The sequence below is a fragment of the Ostrinia furnacalis genome, unplaced genomic scaffold, assembly GCF_004193835.3.
Source record: "Ostrinia furnacalis isolate ACB-3 unplaced genomic scaffold, ASM419383v2 OfSCF3629, whole genome shotgun sequence".
NCBI classification, from domain to species: Eukaryota; Metazoa; Arthropoda; class Insecta; order Lepidoptera; family Crambidae; genus Ostrinia; species Ostrinia furnacalis.
This window is the reverse complement of record NW_021133868.1, coordinates 9120-32420: the sequence shown is the minus strand read 5'-3', so window position 1 is coordinate 32420 and position 23301 is coordinate 9120. Positions and strand designations below refer to the sequence as shown.

At 36.5% G+C, this 23301-nt stretch overlaps 1 protein-coding gene and 1 long non-coding RNA gene across 3 annotated transcripts in view; one reads left to right on the top strand and one right to left on the bottom strand.

Annotated features, from left to right (window-relative positions):
• Positions 1 to 5549, bottom strand: part of Ethr (ecdysis triggering hormone receptor) — a 57222-nt gene extending 51673 nt beyond the window's left edge. For both annotated transcript variants that reach the window (XM_028311887.1, XM_028311885.1), the window contains exon 1: positions 5049 to 5549. In XM_028311887.1, the coding sequence (XP_028167688.1) occupies positions 5049 to 5484 (436 nt within the window). In that variant the 5' untranslated portion in view covers positions 5485 to 5549. The remainder of the gene's footprint in view (positions 1 to 5048) is intronic.
• On the top strand, positions 1266 to 13922 carry LOC114358027 (uncharacterized). Its single transcript, XR_003656350.1, has 3 exons — positions 1266 to 1283; positions 8565 to 8567; positions 13820 to 13922. It is a non-coding gene; the product is annotated as an uncharacterized LOC114358027 (long non-coding RNA).
• The last annotated feature ends 9379 nt before the right edge of the window (positions 13923 to 23301 follow it).

The window sequence follows — 23301 nt, the reverse complement described above, 5'->3', positions numbered from 1 at the left end:
ATACGAAGATGTGATCGTTTTAATTGCTAGTGTAATAGACTTGCAGCTAGGGTTTCTGATTTCTCGACCTATTTTTTTTTCTCGAGTTTCGGGAATTCTCGAGGCGAAAGTCTCGAGTTTTCTCGGGTCTCGAGTCTTTAAATTAAAACTGTTGAAATCGGTTGAAATTTAACAAGAACACAGGTTTTTTAATCTAATATACCTACTTTAATGCACAACAATCAATATTAGAATTTAGTACCACTTATTTTGGTAAGAAAACAAACAAAAAATGAAATCTTCTCTCATAATTAATATTAACTAATAATCATAACTTAGTTATTAACTAAAGGAACAAAAGTCATAAAGTCGCGTGTACTTTAAGGATAAATAACATTAAAAAATCTGGAGCTACAATTGAATCACTTGTTTTCACTTCACACAAGTACAAATAGCAAAATTACGAAAAATAGTTTATTTTTATAACCAAAAAAACACTTTTTAATATTTTTTTAAATTTCTTTAGAATAACGACTTGAATAAACTTTACGAGGAGGCACAAGTACCTAACCTAACAGACAGTTAACAAATTTTTCGGTCTTTAAATCAGTCAGAGTTAAACATACATAATAAATAGGTATAGCATACTCGTAGGTAAACATTATTACTTAGTTTCGATTGAGATCATTAATTGCAAATCAAATCAGTTAAAAAAGGAAGACTAGACCAGTCTAAAAGCAACGTTAACCTATTAAATAATTAAAAACTTACTTTTGTCTAAGAAAACAGGCTTTCAAGACTATTAAAGCTTCAAAATCGAAACTCGAGAATTCTCGAGCTCCGGTATTTTTTTTCTCGTCTCGAGTGAAGCCAAATTTCTCGAGTTTTCTCGAGTTCGAGAAGGCTCGAGCAGAAACCCTACTTGCAGCTCTCCCCTGTGTGTGGTTTTCTCTATTGGAGAGTACAACATAATATTCATATATATGTACTTCTAATTTCCAATTTCTAAAGATCATAACGTACTGCTCGTTATTCGAAAGTTAGCAAAAAGTTAATTAATTAATATCTATATATACAGGGCGTTAGGTAAATGGGTATACGAGCCGACACTACCCCATGATAACATGGGCATATAAATGGTATGGTGAAGTCAGAAATTTGATATCATCACTTATTTTTTTTTAATTTTCATCCAAAATAAATTTTATAAAATCAGATTTGTATGAAAATTAAAATAATTAAAATGAAGATATCAATTTTCTGACTTCACCATACTATTTATATGCCCATGTTAACATGGGCTAGTGTCGGCTCATATACCCATTTACCTAACACCCTGTATAAAAGAAAGTCGTGTTAGTTACTCCACTTATAACTCAAGAACGGCTGAACCGATTTAGCTGAAAATTGTCAGGGAGGTAGCTTAGAGCCAGGAGAAGGACATAGGATACTTTTTATCCCGTTCGAAATTAAAAAAAAGTCTGCTTATTTATTGCCATTAAGGCGGAACAAAGTTCGCCGGGTCAGCTAGTATTTTCTAAATATGAAAATATTGAAAGACAAACAATTTAATTGATAGTAATTAGTATTGATTAATTAATGATTAGTAGATAGTTACCATTGCTATTTACCGAAAATAAAAGACACTTTTTTCACCAAACCGCCTTTCAAAAATCGTAGTACTCCGGAAATTTCAGCCTACAAATATAATTTTTATTTTCTGAACTTTCTCGCGTTTCTTAAAGTATTTAAAGAATTACAGTTTGTAATTTAATTAATGAAAAGACTGCCTTTTCTTAATCCAAAAGTGCCAACCCTAGTCAATCCAAGCGCACACTTTATTACCTACACTTAATTGGGGCGCATCACTTCTTACTCCGTTTGCACACTTCATTCCAAAACCAATCTTAACCAACTGCACTAAGATTTAGTTTCTACTAGCCAACTTGGTCAAACTCTACATTTACCTCGACTTTTATTTTGGACCTTACTTCTACTATTCAAGGTTGATAATTCCCTAAGCAGGTGTGAAGTTAACTTCGTGTGTTTCTAATAAGCGGTTTTGAACTTTATTTCTTTGTGTTAAGGTCGATGTTTTGTTGTTTGTAGGAACCGTTTAACACAAAGCGACATGTGCTGCGAATGGCGGATAGTGGGCCGCTTCAGTTTCAGCGGGCAATTAGTTTTTTGGGCTAATTAATAGTAACTGGGTACAGAAGTACATGAGACTACAGTTTTGTTGCATAGTCGCCTTTATTACAAATACATAAGATGCTGATGCACAAGGTGGACCGACGACATCATAAAGGTAGCAGGAAGGCGCTGGACGCAGGCCGCTACCAACCGGGCAACATGGAAAGCATTGGGGGAGGCCTATGTTCAGCAGTGGACGTCCTATAGCTGAGATGACGATGATGATGGTGAAGATGCTACTGTTTAGCTTAACGTGCCATTGTTCATACTATAGGTAGGGACAATCAACGTCAAAAAGTTCGTGACACCCTAAGTGGCCAAAAAAGTTGAAACACAACCTTATTCCATTGTAATAAAGACGTGTTGCGAACTTTTTGGGTTCTTTGGGTGTCAGGAACTATTTTACGCTGACTGTATTAGGTACAGTCAGTACATCAGATTATAAAGTTTGTTGCATAATCACTGAATATTACTACTCTATGAGATGCCAGTATAACGCAACGGAAAACGCAGCGTGGGTCTTCCACAAGGTGAACCGAACCAATTAAAAGTAGCAGGAAGGCGCTGGATGCAGGCCGCTAACAAACGGGCGATGTGGAAATTATTGGGGGAGGCCTATATTCAGCTGTGGACGTCCTGTGGCTGAAATGATGATGATGATAAGATGCCAGTGTCCAGCTTGATATGCCATAGTTCGTATCTACCACACTTTTAACCAAATTATTAATATGGAAGAAATGACGACTACACTGCGGTGTAGCTAAGTTGTTTACTCGTAAATTGCCTTGAACGAGACCCTTAGGTTTAGTTGGCCAAAACAGCAGCCCTTGGCCATTAAAGGGCCTCTGTTCTACATTTCTCCGAAACTATTTTCAAATGTCCGACCAATTCTAGACTCCCCGCCGACTATAGACTTTTAGTCGGCCGATAGCATAGTTGGGCCCGATTCTAATTTATGTGAAGAATCGGCCCATACCAAATCGGTGTAATGTGCGTATACATAATACATGTCCAGTATGTAACTGACCGACTAAACTATCGGCCGACAAAAATTCTGCGGTAGGTAATCTTCTGATTCGCACTCGACATAACTTTTCCGATGCCATGTATTTTATCGATGTCGTATGACGTAGGCAATTTTAAAGCGGACTCAGGGACTATTAGAGACAATAAACGGGACAAATAAAAGTAAAGGACAGCATTTTAGGCAATGAGTCACAACTTAAAACCAGGGTACTTATCTACATTGAAAAAAGAAACGCTACGTATAAAATGGTCGACAAATCTTTCGTACTGTCGAAACAGAGCACATTAGCATCCATTAAAGTCGCATTTAGTTAATACGGTAAGCACCAGCCGCGTTTGAATTTGAGCAAAAACACACTTTTTGTGACCGAGTTTTATTTTGGGGAATATAAAACGTATCCACCACTAACATTATTTACTCGTTTAGTATTAATTTTCTAATTTAAGCATTATCTACATGGGCACCAAGGCCAAACTTACGAGTATGTAGTTATTTTTTAATTGTTTATATTCAATGCTCTGAAACTACTGGGCTGATTTGAAAAATTCTTACACCATTAGTGGCCTTAGCTTCTCTGCTTGACCCGTGGTTGACTGGTAGAGAATGCCACCCGGCATTAAGTCAACCACTGTTCTTTATTTTTGTGCAAAAAGTTTAAATAAATAAATCCTACATTATTTTTGATGAACAAAGGAAGTATACCTACCTACTCTTTTTCATATGAGTGTGTTTTGTGTGAAAAAAGTGAGCGTAATTTTAAAGCAATTGCGCTATTAAATGTCAAAACCATCAATCTTGAACTCTACCTATTTTGATTATCGAAATACATAAGCTTAGACAATTTCACAAAAACGTACGTGAGCTCATTACCCATAACACAACAAAAACCGCGCACTCAAACACCTAATTACGAAGACTACAGCACATTAGCCTATACATTTCCTTTGCAAAATCGCCCTTATTTCGACTGCATAAGATAACAGTGTAAAGCTCAACGTGCTTCCAAAAGCGAGCTACCGTCAAATTGTTCCTCAACACTTTGAGTGGCTGAGTGAAAAGTTGTTCTGCCTATTGTGCCTGTTCAGAAGCACTTTTGTAACATTTTCTCTGAATACTGAACGGGTATGTGGGAATACTAAGATATGGGACACGTTAGCGTCACTTTTACGTACTCTTAGAGGTACTAAAGTAATAATATAATGTTCGGAAAATAACTTCACTTAAAGTTACTTTTTGAGGCACCTTTAAGGGTTAGTTATTAGGGCATTTGACAATATAAGCTTTATTGAAAATTATAAATAACTTGAAAAAATCGAACTGCCTAAGAATTGAACCCACGCCACGCCTCAATCCCGCCGCAGTTCGATTTATACAAGTTATTTATAATTTTCAAATTAGTTTGAGATGCAACTCTTAACGCTCAAAATTAAATAACAATTATAAGCTTAACCAATGCATAGTTTAAGTATCTATTACACACACAAAGTGGACCGACGACCTCGTAAAGGTAGTAGAAAGGCACTAGACACAGGCTGCTACCACCCTGTCAATATGTTTAGCAGTGGAAGTCCTGTAGATGAAATGATGATGATGAGGTATATTTTAGTTTCACTCCAGTATAAGGCCAATAAGTTGGGTTTGAACGTCGTTCCCGAATCATCATCATCATCATTATCATCATTTCAGCCACAGGACGTCCACTGCTGAACATAGGCCTCCCCCAATGACTTCCACATCGCACGGTTGGTAGCGGCGGCCTGCATCCAGCGCCTTCCCGAATGCGGACCTCATATTTAAAGTCTATCTGCTTTACACAACTATAATATTTAAAGATCTAAAGTATACTCACATAGTTCTTTCCCCAGCACCCACGTCTCCGGCTTAGAATTCACTTCCACCAGCACTGTAGGAGTGCACACCAAAAGCACCATCAGGTCCGCAATACTCAGATTCACTAGGAAAATGTTCGTTGAATTCCTCATGTCCTTCGTCTTCAGAATCACTATTGGCACCATCACATTCCCTATCACGCCCAAACACATTATCACTATACAAAAAGTCATCGACGTAGCCTTTATGTAATACGGAATCTCCGCGTACTCCGAATAGTTCCCATTCGACTCGAAACTCGAATTCGAAAAGTTCGCCTCCTCGAAACTCGAATTTTCGAACTCGTATACGAACATCTCGCTATTCTGATAGCCATTTTCGGTTGTGTACGTGAACTGTCTGTGCAACGGTGTGCTAACATTCGTCGTATGTGTGAAGTTGTTTAAAGAAATCATGTGAGAGGCACTCAGTTCATAGTTTCACATTGTTGACGGCTATGACGTCACCATTTTCTTTATACTGCGACCTGGAACAAAAAATGAATGGATTAGTGTCGTCAAAAAGTTTTTGCGCGATCCACGGACTTAGAGCTTTTGAATTGGACACAAAGGAGTTTAGTTCCGTCTAGGTTTTTTAATGTTATGAATGGCCACATAAATTACGTACAATGTCTGCTCGAGACTGTGTTACATAATTTATTGAGTGGCTGTAAGCCAAAATCCATCTGGAGGACAAATCTTCAACTTAAGCCTGGCTAAATGGCTTTAAGTGTGTGATTTTTACAAAAGTTAGTGGTATGATGCCATTACTTCTTTTGTTAAAGTCGGTTAATAAATAAATAGGTTGGTGTTTAATTTTGTTGTTTTTTGAGAAAGTAACCCGCAATTAGCAGAAAAATGTGTATGTAATTTATACAGCTAAAATAAGTACCAAAAACATTTTTGTGTAATTTTCATCAGTAAACCACCGTTTTCCAAGCAGGTATTTCTCAATTAGCTATTTACTACACCACACTCGCCACACATGTGATTGACCGGGGCCTTTCTAACATTAACGCCAAAAATATTTATTCTCGTGCAAAAAAAAAGGTTTTTATGTTGATTAAAACGAACTTCTCTTATTATATTGCTTTGAAGCCATTCCAAGTTTTATAATTAGACGGGGGCGGACACGGCACGAAATCATTTTCGGATAATTAAACCTTTTATTTGAATTATAAAGACACGGGTTTGGCCATCGTTTTTACATGAGTTTGAATGCAATTATTTTTTAGCTTTAGCATTCATTTAAAAAGGTTAATGATAAAATAATGCCAGAGGAGTAAGCACTGGCTATATTTTCAGAATTATGTGACATACGAGGTAACTGCTTCCCAAGATGTAATCTATTATACTAATTATTAAAGAGGTAAAGTGTGTGTTTGTATATTTGTTAAATTGTAAGGGGTAATCTCGGGATCTACTGAACCAATTTTAAAAATTCTTTCACCAATAGAAAGCCACATTATTGCTGAGTGTCATCTATATATATGTTACGGCTAAAGATAGATGTGAACATAAACCTGACCACAGATAACTTTGTCTGAAACAAGACCTGTAAAACATAGTGTATCTTACAGATAAGTTCCTGATATGCTAGCAAACTTGGAGTCGCGGACTATTGTGATACTCACTCGTAACACCAGCATGTTTAGCTTAACTTCCTTCTTTATAAAAAAGGAATTTTCATTTCACAAATAAGCAGTGGATTTGAAAAACATAAAATTCAGCTAACATAAAATCTCACTGACGCTACGTTGCAATTCATAAGTCATTGCAAAGTAGCTCCCTAATTTTAACCGTGACAATAACATTAACTGATGCTTTTTGTATGGAGTTTGACAGATTTTTGACGTTTGTCAAAATTAAATTAAGATGGTGCAACTCAGCTTAAGACTTTCATGAGGTTCTTTTCAAATTCATGTTTGCAAACCCCGTGCTATGAGTGCACGGTAGCCATATTTAAGGGTCAAGTCACAGATCGCTCTGATAAGGCATGTTCCAACGTAAATGTTGGCAAGCCCACCTAGTAGTTACATGTCATATTTATGTAAAAGAAACAACCAAAAAAAGACCTGTATTTTTAAAGAAGTAAATAAATAGTTTCAGCAGTAAAGTTTAGTAGTACTTGTACCGGTTCCTGAAGTAAAGCAAAATAACTTATCATATAAAGTGTGTGTGTGCTACCAGAAGTGTCCTGTAAAATTTATTCAGAAACACTTGCTACTTTTGCTTTTGGACAGTCGCATATTATTATGTGCGTAATACGACTCGCTCTTGACCAATTTTATTTTCTTATTTGCTGTACATTTTGTTATCGAACTGTGCTAAAACACCTCAAGTGTCTACTATGGTATCTACCTTCGTTTAGTAGAGATAAAAGAGGGTGAAAACACGCCTACCTTTCGGTATTACGCGATCACGTACCCGCTGTCGGGTTTTCGCTGCCTAATAATATGGTAATGTTACAACACAAATCTACCTCGACCCCGGTGACAAGATAGATTGGATGCTCCTTTAGTGGCTCCAGTTATAGGGATAGGATGTACTTGAATTGAGTTGCGATAAAAAGTACGAAGATTGTTTAATCTATATCTAAAAGCGAAAGGTCACTGCTTAACTCACTCATCACGAAATCTTAGAAACTACAAGTGCTAGGAATCTCAAATATTGCATATAGGTTCCTTTTAGAACGTATGTGCTCACCAAGAACGGATTTTACGAAACTCCACCCCTAAAGGGATAAAACGGGATCCAAGCGTACGAAGTCGCGGGCGGCCGCTAGTCCACATATAAATTCTATACTATCTATGTCCGGAAAATAACATGTTTATCAATTTCCTAGGAAATTTATAAACTTCAGGATTTTAAACGAGAGATAAAGTGTATTATTTTACGCCCACATCTTCGCTTTGCGGATCTTGTTATTTTCCGGTAACATCTGCAATGGCCTTTTCAGATCACTTATTACACGTCTTAAATATGGCTTGCCCTTAAATACTTGATTTGTAGAAGAAAACAATAATTTATCATGCAGTTGAAGGCGAAATGTAAACTAATGATTGTTATGATTCCTGTAAATATTAATAGATGAAAGATTTTTGATCGGGACACGCACAGGCCCTTAAAACATTATGTGTTAGAAAGCTTACTTAGAGGCCAGCCAGACCGGTCGTTGTAGAAATCAACATTGGACGTTCTTTTGTTGAAACGAACTAGACATAGATCGAAATACAGTCGGGCAATACCGCGCGCATAGGCTATTCTTCTTCTTTTCGTGTCGACAACAAACCTACACAGTGTCAGCCCAAAACTCCGCCACACGAGTGGCGTTGTCAGCAGCACTCATCAAATCCTCCTGAGTGCAGTTGATTCGTGCACTCACGACACGACATCAGGTGCTTCTCGCCGAGATATTCTCACATAGGCTATTTAATGGTATTTATTTACTTGGACAAATCGTTACATTACCAAACTCCCAGCGGGTAAGTATCAAGTAAGTACATCTCGCCACGTGTCCTTAGGCCCGTGACCGGGTCACGTCCGAGACATGTCCGGGTGACCCCCGTGGCCCCCCGTGGCGCCCATACCGCACTGATCCGATTAGTAGCCTATTTAAAAGCCTCTCTTCTCGGTGATGTAATAAGTGTTGTCCAGAAAAACATCCATTCCGATATTTGGGTCATTTTATCACAAGCTTTTACGTGCTTCAGAATCGGAAAGCACGTAATAAATTGATTTCAGCAAATATCATTTGGTATTTCGATTCGTTAAGCCTAGTCAGAAGCCTTAGGGCGCCTTGATAACATCTGATATTACGACTGATGATGATTACCTTAGACGATTATTACACTGCACCGCGCTCCGCCGCGGTCCGCGTGATTACATATAAAAAATCCCGCGTGCAAACGCGTTGTCAGTGTGTTGTGCCGCGCGTGTTTTCTATACAAACTGAGGTACTTGCATACAATGATTAAATCTGTCGTCCCGCGTACCACGGCGGAGAGCGGTGCAGTGTGATAATCGCCTTTTAACTCAATCAAAAATAAATTATAAATTACTGTATTGGATTGAAAATGAGACTGACAAAGGTGATTGAGTTTCTTCCGCCACTTCTTCTCAGCACCAGCCCACATGTTGTCCCGAAGTGGTGGTAGGGCAAGCTATATTTGGGACGTGTATAAGTGCCCTGGAAAGGGCCTATGTACTGAATAAATTATTTCATTTAATTTTAATCCATATTGAACAAGCCCACAGTGAGGTCTATGCCCTACAGTGGGACGTAAATAAGCTTTCCCTTCGTGTAATACCTTTTTGTGCAAAGTTTTCAATTAATCGAAACCCACGTTTTTTTCTGAACAGTTTCCACCATTTTTTATCATACCAAACCTCAAGTAACTATCAAAGTCAAAGTCAAAGTCAAAGTCAAAATTTCTTTATTTGTTTGGACTAATAAATAGTTCTTACAAATCGTCATTTTGCTCTTGGAGCCTCTACATGTCTCATAATCTTTTTACCCTACCAGCGCTTCGAGACCAACATTTGGCAAGTGCTGAGAAGAAGCGCCGCAACAAACTCAGTCACCACTGTCTGCCGGTTAATATAAATAAATAGAAATAGTAGTAGTAGGTACATTCGATTCAGGAGCAGTTCACTGAATTTACCATGCATTCTTGTATGGTGTATCTTATAAGAATGGGTATACAAGATTGCGTGGTATATTAAACAAGGTAGTGACGTGCTAATTTCTAGACTTACATATTAAGATACTAGTAGAAATGACTCGCATACATAAATTTGAATAACTTGGATTGACCAGTCCCCGAAAGCAGCGCCTGTTCACAGACATGACGAGTGAACCAGCCATCGCTTCACTCGACCATATTAGAGGGAATGTAACGACCCGCCTCACTACGCCACCACCCCAGAGACATTTTAGTGAGAATGACAATTCCAAGTTATCTCTTTAAAAAAAAAAATAATAATAAAGCTAAGTAACAGTCCAGATTGAGAAGCATGACACTATAACATTTGAGAAATTATTATTAGTTTATACATTACTTTTCATTTTAATTCTTTTTAGTGCGAGCATGAGAGGACCATAATCCTACTCCCAGGATGACTTATCATTAAGAAAATCTCGAGTTGTATAATAGGCTTTTTTAAGCATGTGATCTTTAACTATATCTTTAAATTTATTATACGGTAGCTCTTTATATTTATCAGGGACTTTGTTATAAAAATGGATACCTTGTCCCATAAAAGTGGCAAACACTTTATTAAGTCTAAAAGCGGGTATAGCCAATTTATTTTTATTTCTAGTGTTAATTTGGTGAATATCACTTTTCTTTTTGAATTCAGTAATATTTTTTTGAATAAATAGAATACAGTTTAAGATGTATTGTGAAGCGGCCGTGAGAATGCCAATTTCTTTAAACAATTCTCTAAGGGATGCTCTTGCTTTCATTTTATACAAGTATCTTATCGCACGTTTTTGCAAAATAAATATTGTTTCAAAATCTGCAGCTTTGCCCCATAGCATGATTCCATATGACATTAGGCTATGAAAGTAGCTAAAGTAGACTAAGCGAGCTGTTGAAACATCGGTTAATGACCGTATCCTTTTTATTGCAAAAGCCGCTGAGCTGAGCTTTCCCGCCAGAGTTTCTATATGGGGGCCCCACTGGAGTTTTGAATCCAGGGTAATTCCCAGAAATACAGTAGAGTCTACCAGATCGATTGCATTATTATTAAGTTCTATTTGTGTACTAACTGTTTTTTACGTTAGGATCAAAACCCAATCTTTATATATTTTATATATTATTTATGTATCTGTATATGTAGCATATTTTATTTTGCCGTTGCTTTGTTTTATTTAATTTTTTTTTGTTATACCGCCAAACTAATTTTTCTGCATAACCCAAAGGTAAACTGGATGACAATGCCTTATGGCATTAAGTTCTTCTAATGTTAATATTTTTGGCATTGAAGTATAAATAAATAAATAAATCTTTGACATTAAATCGAGCTTAATTCAACTTTAAGCTTAGTTTCATACAGTTCAACAGACCTTTATTAATTAAAAAATAACTTTCTGTACTATGAAATCCTATCTAACTTAATTTAAAGAAGAGTTTTAACCAAATTCAGTTAACCCAGATTACTGCGCACTCCGCGGAGATTAAAAACTGTAAACTGCTTTGGAAAAACTTTGGCCAGTCTTCCTGCGGAACTATGCCGTAGCCTGAACGAAACAGCCATCACACAATAAAGCTACTCTTATTAAACTGAGTAAGTTTAGAAGTAAAGAGGCTATACATGCAAACAAATAATTGTCGGCCGTTTGGTGTAGTGGTTCAGAACGGACTACTATGCCGAGAGGACCCGGGTTCGATTCCCGGGCGGGCAGAAATTGAAATGATGAATTTTAATTTCTATGGCAGGTGTGTTTTCTATGTGTAATGTGAATGTATTTACAAAAAAAAGTGTTTAAGTATGTTTATATCCGTTGTCTAGTACCCATAGTACAAGCTTTGCTTAGTTTGGGTCTAGAGGCGCAGTGTAAAATGTTCAAAGATATTTTATTTAAAAAAAATGTGATAGTGGGCGGGGCACATAGTTCGTAGAGCTGATGGCCGCTGGGGCAAAAAAAGTTCTGGAGCGCCACTCCACTCCACGGGCCGGAAGACGTCGCGTGGGCAGGTCGCGGGAAGTACCTGGATGCGGGCAACCCAGGACCGGTCGTTATGGAAATCCTTGAGGGAGGTCTTTGTCCAGCAATGGACGACATTTGGCTGAAATGCACGAAAAACACTTAATATTTTCTCTCGCTACCTAGCAATGAGTGTAGGCTTTGGCATGTACTGGCTGTTACTTTTAACTAGTACCCAGGTTTAACCTCATAATTATGTGTTAATGCAAAACAGGATAACCGGGAAGAATCCAATTTGCTGTAACCAGTCCCCGCGGGAAACTCTTGAGAACTCATTTAGCCAGCTTTAGTTCCACTAAAACATCCATATTTTACGTTGATGTGTAAATATTATTGAATCGTTCAAAATTACAGGAATCGCAAGTTCGTTCGTTCATTTCAGCCGAAAGACGTCCACTGCTGGACAAATGCCTCCCCCAAGGATTTCCAAAAAGACCGGTCCTGCGCCGCTCGCATCCAGGCACCTCCCACGACCTTCACCAAATCGTCGGTCCGCCTAGTGGGAGGCCTGCCCACGTCAAGTAATCAAGTAACTATTACAAATTATATTTTAAACTCATGACTGCTGAGATATAACTAAAACAATTGGGATCATAAATCCTAACACATCTTTTTTTTATGCAAGACAAGGCAGGTATTTGACCGCAATCGCAGCTGATGTTAAGTGAGATGAAGTCTAGGATGGTAGGTACATATCTTTATTTTCTAATCTGAAATGCAGGTTTGTAACAACTGAACTGTGTATTGTACTTGTAAGTAACTACTTACATATTTAGGCTGGGTTACTCCATCTTACTTTAACTTTAACAAACGTCAAAAGTCCAACTCCGGACAAAAACACCGATTATGGTTATGGTCACGGTTAAAATAATGTGGTGCAACTCGGCTTTAATCAGACGATACTAAGCTTACGGTGTGCCCTGCATCTAGCTAAGTATATCATCTTATGCGTTCAGCTTTAGTTCAGTTAAAAAGCACTCTTTCCGCTATTCAGAAGGCTTCAATCTTTGCAGCACCTTTCTAAGGGACTCATTTCGGTCACCCTTATACAGAGGTTACCAACCTGCACTTAGTAAATAGGAAAAATGAAATGAAAAAAGCCTTGATTTGGAATTAAACCCAGAACATTACATCATCATTTCAGCCATAGGACGTCCACTGCTGAACATAGGCCTTACCCCATGATTTCCATATTGGCAAGTTGACAGCGGCCTGTATCCTGCTACCTTTGATAGGTCGTCTGTCCACCTTGTGGGCACAAAAAAATGTAAAATAGCAAGTACAGTCTAGGTTACCTCAGCATACGATTTGGTTTTGGATAGATATAGCTTTTGGATGTACTCGTAACTTCCAAACTATATCCAATATAATAACTCAAAGGTGTCTGACTGACTGACTGACATAGTGATCTATCAACGCACAGCCCAAACCACTGGACGGATCGGGCTGAAATTTGGCATGCAGGTAGATGTTATGACGTAGGCATCCGCTAAGAAAGGATTTTACGAAACTCCATCTCTAAGGGGGTAAAACGGGATCCACGCGTACGAAGTCGCGGGTGGCTGCTAGTCTATATATATAAAAATGAAACCCGTTTCGCGTTGTCACGGCATCACGTGTGAACGGCTGAACCGATTTCGATAATTCTTTTTTTTTAATGTTTGTGGAAGTCCAAGGATGGTTCTTACGGAAAAAAATATTAAGAAAATCTCTACGCTAAGGCGGTACGAAGTTCGCCGGGTCAGCTATTGTTAATATATTTCAGAGCGTTTCATGTGATCTTATTACGTTAATCTAAAAGATTGAGTACCTCTGATCCATCTCAAGCCCTGCTGGGTGATTAGAATGCCCTAAAGGTATTCTTTCTGTTCGCGGGACAAAAGTCTCAAACGTTGTTCTTGGTTATGAATAAAAGATGTGCTTCCGTTTTGAGGATTTCGTTTGTGCCTACTCTGACTTTTGAAGCCCAGTCCATTCGGGAGCATTGAGTTGTAGTCCTATTTCTATGTAGTCACTACGCTACAATTGGATAGTATATAGTCCATTCAGCGTAAGATGGTGATTATGACAGTTCTATTTAGTGAGGCGCTCCTTATAAACCTAATCGATATTTTTTAGAATCGAGAATATTTTCTATAGAAATCTAATCGCCTTTTGTTTGTTTGATTTTTAATCTTGATCAAAATTATATCTATGAATTTGAACTATCTGGAAATGGAATAAACGTGAATATTCTTAGTGGTACAAAATAAATCACAAAGAATTAAATATATGCATTTTATTCAATAAAACATCAAAATAACAATAACAAACAATACGTGGAGAAATCGCATAAAAACTCATTTAGCCAGCTTTAGTTTCACTATAGCATCCATATAATATTTTACATTGATTTGTTACTATTACAGTCAAAACTCATAATCGGTCAAAACCACTTTTGACTGATTTTTGCAGTCAAAAGTAGTTTTGACTGCAACATTACTATTATTGAATCTTTCAAAATTACAGGAATCAAGTAACTATTAAAAATTGTATTTTAAACAGCTAATTGTTGAGATATTTTATAAATAAACTGGAATCATAAATCCTAACACATCTTTATTTTCTAATCTGAAATGCAGGTTTATAAGAACTGAACTGTGTGTATATTGTACTTGTAAGTAAATAAATACTTACATATTTAGGCTGGGTTACTCCATCTTACTATAACTTTTTAACAAACGTCAAAAGTCCAACTCCAGACAAAAAACACCGGTTATGGTTATAATTACGGTTAAAATAAGGTGGTGCAACTTGGTCTTAATCAGACTAATACATTGTTTTTTTTAACCACGATACTAAGCTTATGGCGTGCCCTTCATCTAAAGCCTGATCCGTGAGCACGTAGAATCCCGTCCAATGACCCCAAGCTACCCATCCCTTAGCTAAGTATATCATCTTATGCGTTCAGCTTTAGTTCAGTTCAAAAGCACTCTTTCCGCTATTCAGAAGGCTTCAATCTTTGCAGCACCTTTCTAAGGGACTCATTTCGGTCACCCTTATACAGAGGTTACCAACCTGCACTTAGTAAATAGGAAAAATGAAATGAAAAAAGCCTTGATTTGGAATTAAGCCCAGAACATTACATCATCATTTCAGCCATAGGACGTCCACTGCTGAACACAGGCCTTACCCCATGATTTCCATATTGGCAAGTTGACAGCGGCCTGTATCCTGCTACCTTTGATAGGTCGTCTGTCCACCTTGTGGGCACAAAAAAATGAAAAATAGCAAGTACAGTCTAGGTTACCTCAGCATACGATTTGGTTTTGGATAGATATAGCTTTTGGATGTACTCGTAACTTCCAAACTATATCCAATATAATAACTCAAAGGTGTCTGACTGACTGACTGACATAGTGATCTATCAACGCACAGCCCAAACCACTGGACGGATCGAGCTGAAATTTGGCATGCAGGTAGACGTTATGACGTAGGCCACTAAAAAAGGATTTTACGAAACTCCATCCCTAAGGCCTCAGCCTCGAACTTAGCGGGCAGCGGGGCGGGAGCGGCGGCGGCGCTAGNGTTCGAGGCTGAGGCCTTAGATCCTGCCGCTCCCGCGCCGCCGCCGCCGCCGCCCCGCTGCCCGCTAAGTTCGAGGCTGAGGCCTAAGGGGGTAAAACGGGATCCACGCGTACGAAGTCGCGGGTGGCTGATATATTTCAGAGCGTTTTATGTGATCTTATTACGATAATCTCAAAGATTGAGTATCCCTGATCCATCCAGCCCTGCTGGGTGATTAGAATGCCCTAAAGGTATTCTTTCACTGTTCGCGGGACAAAAGTCTCAAACGTTGTTCTTGGTTATGAATAAAAGATGTGCTTCCGTTTTGAGGATTTCGTTTGTGCCTACACTGACTTTGAAGCCCACTCCATTCGGGAGCATTGAGTTGTAGACCTATTTCTATGTAGTCACTACGCTACAATTGAATAGTATAATTCTAATTCTAAGTATATTCCTTTCATTCGACTCGTTCGTCTTGGATAAGTAAGTGTGCGTTCACTTGAAAAATGTAGCCTAGATGTTACCCGGGGAAGAATAACGAATTGATTGACACTTTATTAAACAAAAACGGAAGAATACATAGTTTAGGAGCTACAGAGGACCATTCGTTCGTTGTTTCAGCCAAATGATGTCCACTACTGGACAAAAACCGTCCTCGACGACCGGTCATTCTCTGTCCCCAATGAGGTACGATAGGAACTTCTTCTTTTCCGTAATCGGTTAAATAAAACACATAATTGAAACCCTAAAACACAATTAGTTTTTAATTAACATTTAAATGTATAATTTAAGATCAATATTACTTTATAGTACCTAGTATCTATAAATAAAGTATCTATAATATGGCCCTTTAGTGATTTCAGAACGAGTTCGGAACTATTCGCAAGCTCTTTTAATTAATTCTGGAGTCCCTAAAGGGAGCGACATAACACCTACCTACTACCTACTTGATTAAAACATTCTTTACAAGATAGGTAAGTGAGTGAGACCCTTTTGGGCCCGGAACTAGCTAAGATTTTATAGCTATACTAGCGGCCGCCCGCGACTTCGTACGCATGGATCCCGTTTTACCCCCTTAGGGGTGGAGTTTCGTAAAATCTTTCTTTCTTAGTGGATGCCTACGTCATAACATCTACATGCATGCCAAATTTCAGCCTGATCCGTCCAGTGGTTTGGGCTGTGCGTCTATATATCACTATGTCAGTCAGTCAGTCAATAACTTTTGAGTTTTATATATGTCACCGGAAAATAACAAGACTCGTAAGTTGATCAATTTTCTAGGTAGTTGATCAACTCTCGGAAAATAATAAACGGCATTTGAAATGTACTATTTAACGTATGTATTTTAGTAAGTTGATTAATTTACGGCGTCTTGCCGTTAAATCATCCGACAAAGGCAAGGTGCACGTTGATTGGTTAAAAGACTCACGTGCTTTTATACCGCTCCCCGCCACCCGGCCGCCGCCATTACCAGTTTAAACGTAAAAGAATCTATCTATTTTCTTTGTTTATAGTAGTAAAATTAGCAATTGTTGTTTTGTGTGGTAATAATTCTCATTATAACCCGTCATTTTATTTATGATAATGAAATGGAGTCTGTAGTGGTAGAAATAAACAAACTTACTTATTATTAATATAACTTAAAATAATAAAACTCTGAGCTCCAATATATATTTTTTAAAATTTTTCATTTATTTAACTGTATAGCATAGACGAACTTTAATATCCCTATCTCTAAAATGTAAATATTAAAACAACATAATCTAAGTGTTTGTAACTCTATGAATAAACACTTGCTAAATGCTTATAATTAATGCTGTCGGCCAATCAGAGAAAAGTGTATTAAGTGACGGATAATAGTGTACCGTCAAATAGTACACTGGGCAACGATTGGCCCATTTGTGGATGATTTTACTTGTAGCAATATAGTTAATTATTAACTTACGGCTAGGTACCGTAAGTTGACCAATTAGCTGAAATTCGATGCGTTAAATAGTACATTTCAACTGCCGTTTGTTATTTTCCGAGAGTTGATCAACTTCCTAGAAAATTGATCAACTTACGAGTCTTGTTATTTTCCGGTGACATATATATTTAGAAGATTAAAACAATTTCCACGTTTTTCCTTCAAATATTGCCTTTCACTTTTATGTTAAAGAACTGTCCTGTTTCTCTGTTATCTGGAAGAGGTCTCTTCCTAACGATAAGACCGCCTAAAATGTCCTGTATTATTTTACTTTTTTATGTGGTGTGCTTTATGGAGTTTTATGTATCTTGAGCTGTGTGCATTTATTTCACCGCATACAAAATAGCGCTGAAAGAGACGCAAATAAAATCAAAATTCAAATCAAAAATCAAAATTATCTTTATTTGTTTAGACCCTCTGAGCGAAGTCGTGAGCGTGTAACTATATTATTTACCTCAATACGTCATCATTGGAATCAATTTGGGAGAGTGCCAACCCTAAATCTCGTGGTTTTTCTCATTAATTAAAATTAATGCAGTGCAAACCCTGGGGACGAGGGTAGGCAAAAGTAGCGAGCCGCGTGCGAAAAGTGCAGGAATTTTCGCTGAAAATACTCATATTTTGTAGGAAATCCTACTATCTAGTTCAAACATTCTAGAACTATATTTCATTCACTATTACGCTAGTTTTTCTTCCTCTGACTGCTTATTTGGTTATAAACTTTCTGAGCTATTCAAATTCATCATTAGCTCATTGCCCCTTCCTCAGCTTTAGAGGTTTCGGTTTCGATTCTCGGTTCTCATTTAGGATCATTAATGTGCAAGTTTTAAGTTAGAACAATATAGAAGTAACTTCTTTCTTTGTAGTATTCAATCGATAAGAAAAATAAGCGAGGCAAACACTACCTACACCCCATTAATATCAGAGTTGGAATTGTGTAAAGCAATCGTAATCATTTGACAGTTCATAACGTACGATAAAGTCAGTTAAACAAAGCGTTTCACAGAATAATCGTACGTTATGAACTGTCAAATGATTACGATTGCTTTACACAATTCTACCTCATCTATATCAAAATGACTAATGTATCAATCGAATTTGAACCTTAGACTTTTGATAAATAGAATGAAATGAAGTTCAAAATCTATTAAAAGAATTCTTCACTTGATGTGCTAACTGTACTCTCTTAAAGTGTTATCTTCAAAGAAAACTTGCCCATACAAAGTCGCCTTTACGACACTGTCAAACGCTTGCAAATAACAATGCACATGCATGCTCAAACAACGTCATTTGCGAGTCTGACTGCAGAAGTACACTTGTGGACACTGGCAAGGGAACAAAACTAAATATTAAGTTTATCCTTCAACATTAAAAAGATTTTAAGAGCCTGCAAATCTGATTTGAAAAATAGTGCAACAAATATTTGTAATTTATTCTGTGGTTATACCAAAAACATTTTTCTTTTATTTTACAGTCAATGGAAGTCCACCGCTGGACGTGAGTCTCAAGAGGCTCATCGAGCAGACTGTACGTTCTACACAACGAATGAAGTAAATAAGGTAAGTAAATAAATAGTTTAATAATTTGATGATATATACTTCAAAATAGCATCTCTCAGAGCTGTGATTGTTATAAAGCTGTGAATCAAGAAGACTGTTTATTTTAATTTACTCACTAAGTATTTAAGAAATAGCTGTAACGACTGACTGACGACAATTCATAAAGACTGACTTGTGTAGGTCCACTATCTCTGTCCTGAAATGTACAAGTGGCAGACACAAAAACGCACTTAGCACACGCATTTAACTAGCCAGGGATATGTGCTTTGCACCGTTTGTTTGCTTAGCTATTTCTAAATGGCTTTAAAGGTAAGATACCTTGAGTTCTATAAAGGTAAAAACGTGCGTCATTTGATTAACAAAAATAGGTCAAATGACATAATCCACTCAGGTTTGAAAAAGTTCATCAAAAGTTATAGTATTTTTATGTAATAAACCTTATTTTTTTGGATGTTCAGTTGCCAAACTTTAGGTTAGCTACCAAAACCATTAGTTGGTTATCTGTTTATCTTTTTCTATATGTACCTATAACTTGGAGGTTCATTCAAATTGAATAATTGAACCCCACTGACGCTCGACTATTGTGGTGAGTCCACTCGTAACACAAGCATTATAATATTTAGCTTAGAACGAGGGGTTAATTGGACTATTAGTAATTTATGCAAAAATAAATTGCTAATATATTTTTTTTAAAGTTGTTAATTTGAGTAACTCTATTAGCCACTGTTCTGTAGATTATGATAATCTTACTAATGTATTTTAGTCGATTTAAATATCAATCGTAACATTTAATGTAATGTATTTTAAATTATTCAAATTGTATTCCGTTGGAAATATAATTTGACTTCCACAAACAAACCGACAGACTGTCGTAATGAAGACATAATAACCGAGCGGAAGTGATAAAAAACCGAACGAATTTACAAAACAAATAATTCTTTCCTCGCCCGAAACCTAGTTCTGGTTTCGTAATGCATTTCAAGAGAAATTATCGGATATTTTTCGGATATTATCGGATATTTTTCGGATAATTCGCGGGTGAAGTGAACGTCATTTAGCGCCGTCGACAGCTTGACTGATGTTTTGGCAAACGTCAGGATTTGGGTTTAATCAACACCGCGTGCTGGAATGTTTCCTATTTATTATTTGGGTCCTATTTTTGGATTAGATACATTATAAAAATAGCGTAAGATGTAATGTAGTTTAGGTTGATCGATCAGTGCGTAAATTATTCTCTATTTGCTTACGATATTGAGTTTTGAAGCTAGTAACTAGACTAGGAATCTTCTTATCGTCCAAAAATAAATATGCGTGTTTTGATAGGTACAGACCCATTTAATTTTAATAGTTCAATGAAATCAAATGATATCCTTTTAATTTCTCGACACAAATATTGGTACAGTTCATAATGGAGTTAATGTAAAAATTGTACTGTTAAAATAATATTTTATAATGATCATTCTTACGAAACTAACAAAGAAGTAAAAGATAGAGAACCTATCTGACTGAGAAAGTAAGTCTTAATCCCCTTTGAAATTAATTACCCATCTTTTTGTTAAATACTCATCAGTTTAATTTAATAACTTTAGTGTTGTGTGTTAGTTCTAATTAACGTAAACATAATTGATAACATAGTTAACCCTTCTAACCCTCGTTATTTCATTATATCTTTCCTACTATGCCCACATGTTAATGTTACGGTTTAAATTCATATCCCTTTGTTAATTTTAATATTAACTGTACCGAGTTTTGTGAACCTAATAAATAAAAAATAACTCTTCCATTATTCATTTAAAGACCTACATAGTATTAAATAATCTAATACATTTTTTTAGTTGTAACTTTATTTTTGAGTAACCTAATCCTAACGAGAATAAAGATTAAATTAAGTATTTATTTTCTTGTGTAATTATCTTAGAGCTCTAACATTTTTGAAGCTGATCAGGACGGATGGATGTTTGTTACTCTTTTACGCAAAAAGAGCTTGAAAAAACACATGCATTCCATAAATACTATTTTATAGTAGAAAATTAACGTCTAAGACTGCGAGGAAAACTCTTGCTTCATACTAACGATTTTCCCCAACAAGAATCAAACCCGTAGCAGCAGTTAGGTACGTGGCCTATAGCATCACAGATCACAGAAACTAAAGGGAGATGTGACAAGGGGCTGTGGCCGGTGTCGCAGCAATATGCCCAAAAACAGAACACATTGCTCGTGAAAGCAATGATGACAGCAGCGACGTCATAATATAAACAGTTTACATTGCTTGCGTAGTACTAAAGATTATTCGAAAGTTGAGTACTGATACCGCAGTGGATAATGAGCACATATCTGTACCCCCAGTGAAAAGGGAGCTAAGTCGAAAATGGTGATTTTTGGGAAATCGCATTTGAAGTTAAAAAAAATCCTGCTTCGTCGCTATTAGAGATAACTGTGTGAAATATTTTTTAGGTGAAAGGTAATATTAGATATGATTAGGCAGTGTGCCAGTTTGGGAAATATAGCAGGTGGTTTTTTCGTAATTAAATAAAAACCTAGTTATATCACCATGCACGACAACTTTACATTCGTGTAAAGTGATGTGTAATGGGACATAAATCATTTTACACCACACTGAATTGACCACTCGCTAACAAGTGTAAAGTGATACATTTTACGCCATTTCTGTTGATATTTTTTTGTTTCTTCAATTTTATAAAAAGTTGTAAAACAAACATAAGTAATTACACTATGAGGAATCATTATTTCAGGTCATTTAGGGTAAATAGTTTATAAAGATTTCTGGTAGTTGGAGCTCTTGTAAATTCGATAATGCACTTATTAAGTACTTTTATTGACAACGTTAGGCACTATGAATTCAATTATATGTTTTACTAGTAGATTTATTAAAACTATTAACTAAAGTTCTTTGATTTATAAACTACGACATTATTTTTTCCTTTAATCTGACGTTTGGGCTAAGTTGTATCATTTTACACCAAATAATTAACCAAATTATTAGTTGCGATTTTCAAATGTTTTTGATCTAAGTAACTTACAACATTTTACACGTCATCTTATATTGTTAATCACAAATTCAATCTGCACAACTTCAATCGTGTAAAAAGTAGTAACACGAGTCATACCTCTTGACACAACAAAAAAGTGAAAGAAGCCTCCGGTACACTTTGTTAAAAGTAGACATGTATCAATATACACGAAAGAAAAGTTCACAAAGCCTTACTTGTATCATTTGGCACAAAATTATTTTCTTTTCTATACGTCGTAGAAACATACCGATTAGATACAAAAATAGCTAATTTTTCAGAGATTCACATTATGTTATAAAGTCGATTTTGATCTAAGTCGAGTTAGATCCCTTTTCACTGGGGGTACAGATATTTGATTACTTTGTGTGTGTGAATTTCTAATGCGACACTGAGTTTCGAACTCAGCGCATTAGTTGGCATCTCTCTATACCTCTATGCCTAGCATAAATAATTTCACTCCAGAAAACTGAAAGGAAGTGTACAAATTACATTTGCTATAAATCTATTAAAACCATTTAAACTCCCGCGCATTTGTAACCGAATCCGCACAGACCACATTACACGCTTGTAATATACTTGATTGAGGTTTTGGCAGCTTGCTAAAACGGATTCTGCGAGAAATATTTATACACACTTCATAATGTTGGTCATTTTCTAGGTAGTTACAGTTGAGGAAAATTATTTATTTAATTTAAAATCATTACAGACTTGTAATTAGAAATGGCCTGTACCTACTCGTAGTAAAGACATAAAATTAGGTCTTAAATCGCACATGATACAACTCTATCACACATAGTAAACGAAAAATAGGTACATTTATAACTAGCTATTTTCATAACACTGAAAAAAAAACAGAAAGACCATTTCAACAGTTAAAAAGATTGAACGTTAACCATCCAATAAGGGCTTACATTAAGTTAATTAGGTAAATTGTATATTTTTATTAAATTTTACAAATAATAACATTAAGCTGTATTTAAATCTTGATGCTAAAAAATACAGGCATAATATGGGCAAATCTTTTTTATCGATTATAGGACCGTTATGCATGATTTCCAAAATATATTTGGATGGGCATCAACATGAAATGATACACTAAAATTATATGAAATGACTGACATACTCTAAATAGTGTATGTCTACTCTACATGTCAAAAATGTTATTAGCAGTCATAAAAATTGGCTTTGAACAGGGAAGTCGGCGTGTAGCGAATGTCATGACACTTTGACACATTGACAGACAACGGGAAACGTCAACGTGAAACAAAAAACGGGTGTTTTAAAGAGGTAAATGTACTGACCATAGCATATTCAATTTTGCACTTTAGTTGAAAAATCATTCCTATAACGACTACATAAAATACTACGCTGTTAAGCTTTATTTGCCGTAGGTATTCTGTACCTACATCGTCAGAGTCA